At 53.4% G+C, this 7,590-nt stretch overlaps 1 protein-coding gene across 1 annotated transcript; it reads left to right on the top strand.

Annotated features, from left to right (window-relative positions):
- Positions 1 to 690: 690 nt before the first annotated feature.
- TCF21 (transcription factor 21) lies at positions 691 to 3,387 on the top strand. The gene is made up of 2 exons (XM_006084461.3): positions 691 to 1,165; positions 2,841 to 3,387. Exons 1-2 carry the CDS (start codon positions 716 to 718, stop codon positions 2,928 to 2,930), a joined length of 540 nt encoding a protein of 179 aa, XP_006084523.1. The 5' UTR covers positions 691 to 715; the 3' UTR covers positions 2,931 to 3,387.
- Positions 3,388 to 7,590: the final 4,203 nt, after the last annotated feature.

The following is a 7,590-nucleotide window of genomic DNA, read 5'->3' as shown; positions in this document are numbered from 1 at the left end:
TAGCTGATCTCTGCCTGGATTTTAAGTGGCGTTTTCTTGAGAGGGGGAGGCAAGAGGGATGCTTGGGAGATTCGTAGGTGGAAGGCCCAGAAAATAAACAAAAGATCTGGTCGTTTTCCTGAAGTTCGCTGCTTACAACCAGCTATGACCTCTTAGGGGGGAACGCAGGCCTGAGGAGCTGGGCGATGGGCGATGAGCGATGAGCACGGGAGAGGGGCTGTGGGTGCGCCCTGCTCCTCCTAGGCCCAGCTCCAAGGGGAAGAAGGTGATGGTATTTCGTGTTGCTGTTGAGTAGATTTACGCTACAAGTTGGAAATCAGGGCCTGCGAGTGAGAGTTTCCCTCCGGTTGTGAAAGGGGTCTAAGAGCGTCGCTGGGGCCTGGGAGGCCCCTCCCCTGGGCTGCAAGGATCCGCCTCTCTATTCCCCAGATAAATTCCTAGTGTCCACCAAATTCCTCAGCGCTCTCTCCCTCACAGCCTCTGCGGCCACGGCTCCGGGGTGGGGAGCGGAGCGTCGGTTTCCTTCCCAAAGAAGCCCTGGCCCTGGCGGCTCCTTCTGCGAAGGGGGAAGGGGTGTGAGACCCAACCAGAACCCCAACTCCAGCTCCCAACACGCGGTGGCTGCTCCACCCGGCACACGAGGGGGGCCCTCTGGTTTCCGGGTCTCTCTGTCCTCTCTCCCTCCCCTCTCTCCCTCGCATCCTCTCCCGCAAACATGTCCACCGGCTCCCTCAGCGACGTGGAGGACCTCCAAGAAGTGGAGATGCTGGACTGCGATGGGCTGAAAATGGACTCGAGCAAGGAGTTCGTGACTTCCAACGAGAGCACCGAGGAGGGCTCCAACTGCGAGGCGGGGTCTCCCCAGAAGGGCCGCGGCGGCCTGGGCAAGAGGAGGAAGGCGCCCACCAAGAAGAGCCCCCTGAGCGGGGTCAGCCAGGAGGGGAAGCAGGTCCAGCGCAACGCGGCCAACGCGCGCGAGCGGGCCCGCATGCGGGTGCTGAGCAAGGCCTTCTCCAGGCTCAAGACCACGCTGCCCTGGGTGCCCCCGGACACCAAGCTCTCCAAGCTGGATACGCTCCGGCTGGCGTCCAGCTACATCGCCCACTTGAGGCAGATCCTGGCCAACGACAAGTACGAGAACGGGTACATCCACCCGGTCAACCTGGTAAGTTCCCCGGGGAGGCGGCGGTCGGCGCTGAGTGTGAGCGCGGGGCTGGGACTCCCGCACCTCCGCTCCCTCCCGCCCAGCGCCGGCAGGGGCCGTGGCAGGAGATCCCCCCCACGGCCCTCGCTCTCTGCCCTGCCAGCCGCCGGAGCGGGGATGATTTATGCAAGTGTTGGACGTGGCAGCCCAATTAGGAGTGTGCAAGTGGACGGAGCTGGCAAGGAGGATCCCCTGGTCCCCGCGCCATGGGGGCTCGAGTGGAGGGACTGGTGCGGGACGGGGAACGCGGACCAGAGGCTGCGCCCCAAGAGGCATTTTATGAATCCCTTGATTCTTCCTCTAGTCTAGCTAGACTCGAGTAGAACTCGATTTCCCCCTCCAGTTCTTGCAAATAAAACCACCCAACTCGGTTTCTTTCCCAAGCACCTTATAGGACCGTTAGACATGGACACGTCATGTCCCCCATACTTGTCATGTGAGTCCTCAACCACTTCAATAGTCTGCGCTTCGCCTGTAGGTGGGTTGACATGTTTAAATCCCAGAAGTTCTAGCAAATAGCAGCATCATTAGTACATTCTCGCCAGGACTGGTGTAATAAATAATATTGAAAAGGTCACTTTCATCCAAGATTTAAGAACATTTTAATTTCTTATTTTTAAAAGTAATGCTCATTGAGCCTAATGGTTTCCTCACATGCATTTTACTGTGAAAGAAACATATTTGATTCTTTTATCATTTGATTTGATTTTAAAACGTACAGGCACCAAAGAAAAACAACGCTTCCAGCCCCTCTGTTTGTGTCTGATAAGAAGGAGAGGTTTTCCTCTTACAAGTCGTCTTATCTACCAGCGCTAGTGAGAGAGGTTTGAGGATTTGAATTGTCTTCTCACCGAGTTTCAGAATTTGGGGGGAGGGGTGCAAAACCACATTTTGCCTCGAAAAATATTTCCCCCTCCAACCGAAAGTTTGTTTTTCGAATGAGATGAGTCAATAGCTTTTCAAAATCAGGAAGTCAAATGAAAGCAGTGCCTTCATTGACATTTTACTGCTGCCTTTATCGTCAGTGAGCTTTCTTACAAAACGCCCAGAAGAGAAGAGGTTATCCTTGCTCAGCCCAGTAGGAAGATGATCTTAAATAAAATATGCGTGTATATTCTTTCATTAGTGTTTTGTTTTTGTTTTTTCCCTAAGAGGTAGCGATTAATTCAGAGTCTGTGGTCAAAGCCCGCATTTGTGATGGAGGACAGGGAAGTCGGCAGGGGGAAGACAGATGGGCTAAAAGCAGGAGGTCCGGGAAAGCTGACCAGGGCCTCAGAGAGGGCCGAGGAGGGCGCCCCGGTGCCTCCCTGGCGAGAAGTCTTCTGGGCTCCGCACTGTGCCCCGGCACCAGCTCCTTGGGCTGAACGAAGGGCCTCCTCTCTTGGGTTTCACTTTGCCCCCAAGAAGTGGACTCTCCGCTCTGCTCTGCCTCCCCGAGCTGTGCCTTGAGCCAGTGCTGCTTTTTAATTTATCCAGCCACGAGGCTCACTGGGGCTCCGAGGGAACTGCAGAGATAACGGGTCTGGGAGACTCGCTGCCTGCCCCCGCCGCGCCCTCTTCTTCCCTCTGGGTCAGGGAACCCACCCCATCCCTCCTCCATGGCCACTTACCGCCTCCACCCTCTTCTCTCCTGCAGACGTGGCCCTTTATGGTGGCCGGGAAGCCAGAGAGCGACCTGAAAGAAGTGGTGACCGCGAGCCGCTTGTGTGGCACCACGGCATCCTGACCTTGGAGGTGCGAGTCTGGGAAAGGCGCGCTCCCGGGGGAAGAGCCCCGCGAAGGCGACCCCTGCCCTCCCTGCTCCCTGCCCCTGCTTCCCCCGCCAAGCTCCTCTCCCCGGCCCACCCCGCGAGAACACTTTACAGCGACGAGGAGATTCGTTTCCAAACCGGAGGAGATCGGTTGTGCTGACAACGATTCCCATCTATTTAACTTTATTCCTGGTACCGTGAATGACTCTGCGAGCCTTGCTGGTCCAAGTGCAATATGTAATTATAAATATATGAATAGCTAATAAGAGCCTATCGATGTGTATCTGTTGTACAATATGTTGTAAAGTGTAGATCATAGAATAGCTGACTTTGACAGTCACATTTATAAAGTAATTCACTCAAAAGATATATATTTTTTTCAAACAAGTTTTTCTACTTTTTGAAAATAAATCTCTCTTTATATTGCTAAAAGCCCTGACATTGGTGTGATTTAAAAAAAAAAAGTTACTTGGAATAGAAAAGTGAAGGACTATGGGAAAGCTTGGTAATAAAAATGGTTCTTTCGCGCCTCGATCCCAACTTCCAGAGATAGGAGAGGATTAAATCCGATTTCCACTCTGATGGTCCAGATCAGGTTTCGCACTGAAACTTCAGAAACACCTCTGACCTCCCAGGTTCCCAGGTTATTTTTAGGACAATTAGAAATAATGTAACCGTAAACAAAGAAAGAGCGGGGTTAGAGCTATTGTTACACAGAAAAGGAAACCCTGGTGTTCATGTATTCCACAGTGCAATTGCTGACATGAGCAGGAAGGTGAACTCCCAGTTTTATAACTTCCCAGGCGAGGACGTGGCACCCGCGGTCAGAAACCAGTGAAGCAAAGCTGGGAGCTATGAAAAATGTCAATGCCATAATCCTTAGGAGGTATTTTCCGATTCTGAGAGCGCTACAACATGCATGACATATTTCTTATTAATAATTAATCCATTTTAACAAGGACCCTGCCTGCCTGCCTTTGGGTGAAGGTTAGCCAGTGCGTACAGCTCGCCGCCGCGACTTCCGGCGGCCTGGGTTTTAATTTAAACATCTCCCAGGCTGCGGAACAGCTCGTTGGGGAAGATTAAGTTGAGATAAACAGAGAGGCAAGGCCCGGGAGCCTGGGACCCGGTTCCCGCGCTGCCCCAGCGCAGCCCGCGGCAGCCCCCGAGCCAGATGCCACCGAGGCTGTTTAATGTTCGGGGTTATGACCGCAGTGTTTACAAGACGTCTTCGGTTATTTATACTGTTACTCCTCGCAGAGGGCCTTGAAACTTCCGCTTCATTTGCTCTTTCTTTTCCATTTTTTTTTCCTTTCTTTTTCTCGATCCAATTTGGTACCTGGAGGAAGAGCTCCCCTGTTTCCCTCGCCGCACTCACCTCCTACTAACCCCAAAGGCGGATGAGCGGTGGAGTCCTCAGCTTGGCCCTCACAGGAGGGGCTTGTCCAGAAGAGGGAACCATCCGCCGCCGGTGATCAGTTAGCACCTTAGCAAGTGCAATTCATTCTCCGAGGGCAGGGAACTGCGGCGATTCCGCATCCACCTGCCTGTCATAGGCCTCTCAGAGGGCTTTTCAGGGTGTCCTTCTACCTCCCCTCACCCCAACTGGACACCTCCCTAATCCCCAAATTCTCCTACCAGAGGACACTGCCCTCACCTCCACGGGCCGGAGTTCAAGTCGGAGATGAGTCCCAGCGTGATTCAGTTTTTGGGGTTTCAGGTCAGCACATTGTCTAAGCTCCCACTCGGGTTTTTTACAAATCAAAAGCTCAAACTTCTGAGCACTAGGTGCAGGCGGCCCCATAGAGGAAAAACTTAGTGCGCATTCTCTGAGGACCCCAACATGCAAACGAATTTTTATAAAAGTCCCGGTGCTCCCTGCCTACCATTTGAAACCTTGGCTTTAAACTTGAGACAGGAGGCTAGGATTTCGAAACAAGTGGGATAAGTTCTAGTTCTGGGTCCAGTGTTTTCCTAAAAGGGACTGGGTCATCAGTTTTCTCATCTCTACAGATGGGGATAAAGGTGATGATGATGATGATGATGATGATAATAATAATAATAATACTTTTCTTCTTCTGCCTCACAAAGCATTAGTGGGCTCAAATGAGATTATATGTGTGCAATTGATTTCTAAAGGAAAGGATCCATGCAAATATCTATTACTGTTATTAAGTGGCAGTGAGCTGTCTATGCTAGACCCAACCTGAAAGTTTGTCAGGCAGGAAGCTCCAAAGAGTGTATGTTTATAATGTACAGGCGATGGCCTTTTTACTGTAAGAATCAGAACACTTCCCTTGGATGCTATGTTTAACCTCACATTTTTCTCTCTCACACACACCTTTACCCTTCTCCAATGTCCTCCGACTTTGTCCAGGGCACTTTGCAAATGTGACTGCTTCCTAGAAATAGTGAATCCAGAAAAATTGAGAGAGCAAAGATAGGGAGTGGGACCAGCAAATAGAAGGGCTACACACATGGCTGTCTGGCTGCAGGGAAGCCCCACTCATAGGGCCCTCGGCTCTGGGACCTGGGTGCACTGAGGATGACACAGTTGTCCACTGAAAGGAACAAGCAATGCGGTGGTGATTACTGTGCTGTGGCCACCAGTAGCTCAGAGAACATGAAAACCTGCTTGCCCCACACAGGCATTTCCGGTCTCAACATCTCTCCTTCCCCCTGTGCCCTCCTCTTAAAGCAGATCATCAGCACCCCACACCCACCACACCCTTCCTCCCTGTGCCCCTGGTTCTCCTGGAGTCTGTCCCCACAGGGCTCCACCGCCAGTCTACCTGCCCACCGCCCAGGAACTTGGAGTGTCCTGCTTTGACTGGGAGGCTAGGCTGCCAGAGAAGGAAAGGGGTTCCCCCTTTGCCACAAGCCAGTGTATTTAGGGGTAAGGAGTGGGGAGTGTTCTCTCTGTGACCTCTTGGTTATCCACATTATCTTAGAAGGTGCTTTCAGGAAGAGCCAGGAGAACATCTGAAACCGGCTGTAGAAGCCTGGAAGGAGAAGGAAGTGCTTCAAGTTAGGGTGTGTCTGGGAGTTCTCAGGAGGAGGGGACAGATATTGAAAATGGACTGTAGCTGGGGAAGTCCCATCTCTCTCTCTCTCTCTCTCTCTCTCTCTCTCTCTCTCTCTCTCTCCTTATATGACTTTTTACAAGTAACTAGTGCATCTAGCAGGGTTCCCCCTGTCAGGTCGGAGACTTCTTTCTAAAAGGAGATGGACGTGATAAACAAGGTGGACAGCAGCTGGTTACACCCAGTGACCGGAGGGAAACACTGCCCCAGCAGACTTTGAAGCCGCTGGCTTTTCCGTGGGCTGCAGAATCGCCTGCACAGCTGGCGGCAATAAATTGCTGGGCTCCATCCCCCCCGAGTTCCAGATTCAGGAGATCTGGGGAGGAGCCCCATAATTTGTATTTCTACCCAGTTCCCAAGTCCCAAGCGATGCTGCGGCTGCTGCGGCTGCTGCGGCTGCTGCGGCTGCTGCGGCTGCTGCGGCTGCTAGTCCTGGGACCACACTTGGAGAATACTGTTTGGGGATCTGTCTCATTAGAGAAACAAAAGAAGTTAATGCAGAGGGAAAGGAAATATTTGGGAAATTTTCTTAAGAGGCTGCACGTTCTGGGCTCCAGTCTCAGTTACTTCTCTGTTCATTCCACGATGGCATGCAGTGTGTTCTTCACGCTTAAATGATCCTCGGGAAATCAGTTGTGCTGTCCTGGTGTGTGGACGCGCGCGGGCATCTCCGGCGCTCAAGGACAGCTTTCAGGCCTCAGGTGATGAGTTAAGACCTGACTGCATTTGGGCCGGGCTGCCGTGGCCTCCGAGGCGACCTCCAAAAGGAAGAGAAATCTGGGAACCCGGGACCCAAGCCTCTTGCGACTCCTCAGTTGCAAAGAGGGTCCCTGGGTCCAGGTCAGCAAAGATTTTCCCTTCACCCCAGTGGGAGGAGGTTTTACTTGTTTTCGGGTTTTTTTTGTTTTTGTTTTTTTTCTGGTTTGGGGCCCTAGCCGTCCAGCTCTTTGGCAGCCGGTCTACAGTTGGGGCGCAGAGGTGCAGGAGTGAGGCGCGCGCAGGGTGAGCGCAGGGCGGAGGGGGTGGGCAGGGGAGAGCCCCGAGGCAGAGTGGGGAAGGACTCCTCTGCGGCTTTTCTGCTCCCCCCTGACCTCCCCCCCTCCCTTCCCCCCCGCACACACCCTTACAGAGTCTGTGGAAGCAGAAAGGAGGAAAGGGAAGGAGGCGCCCAGTTCCGAGCCCGAGCGCACACAGCCGGCAGGGTCGCCGTCCCTTTCCGGGTGCGGGTGCAGCTTCAGGTCCAGGCAAGGATCTGGGGTTACGAACCCGCTCCGCCCGGGAGGGGATGCTCAGATCCCACGCAGCTGGCGAGGCAAACTTCCTCTCTTAGCTTTTCATCCTTCCCTCCAAATGCCGGCTCTGCCCTTGGAGACTGGGTGGTGCTGGCGGCGTTTCTGAGGGCCCCACCGGCTTCCTCGGGTTCTTCCTGCACGTGCCTTTGATCCTGAGATCTGGGCCGGCTTCCTGTGCACCCTCCTGCCGGTTCACCGAAGGATTAACCACCCCTGGGAGGAGGCTTGAGATCCCCTCCCAGGCGGAAGGAGGAGAAAGG

The sequence above is a fragment of the Myotis lucifugus genome, unplaced genomic scaffold, assembly GCF_000147115.1.
Source record: "Myotis lucifugus unplaced genomic scaffold, Myoluc2.0 scaffold_11, whole genome shotgun sequence".
Classification (NCBI taxonomy): domain Eukaryota; kingdom Metazoa; phylum Chordata; class Mammalia; order Chiroptera; family Vespertilionidae; genus Myotis; species Myotis lucifugus.
Note: the sequence above shows the minus strand (reverse complement) of the source record. Positions and strands in the feature narration are given on the sequence as shown.

Coding starts and splice junctions, on each gene's coding strand:
- TCF21 (XM_006084461.3), top strand. CDS start 716: ATGTCCACCGGCTCCCTCAGCGACGTGGAGGACCTCCAAGAAGTGGAG. Junction 1,166..2,840: donor ACATCCACCCGGTCAACCTG/GTAAGTTCCCCG, acceptor TCTCTCCTGCAG/ACGTGGCCCTTTATGGTGGC.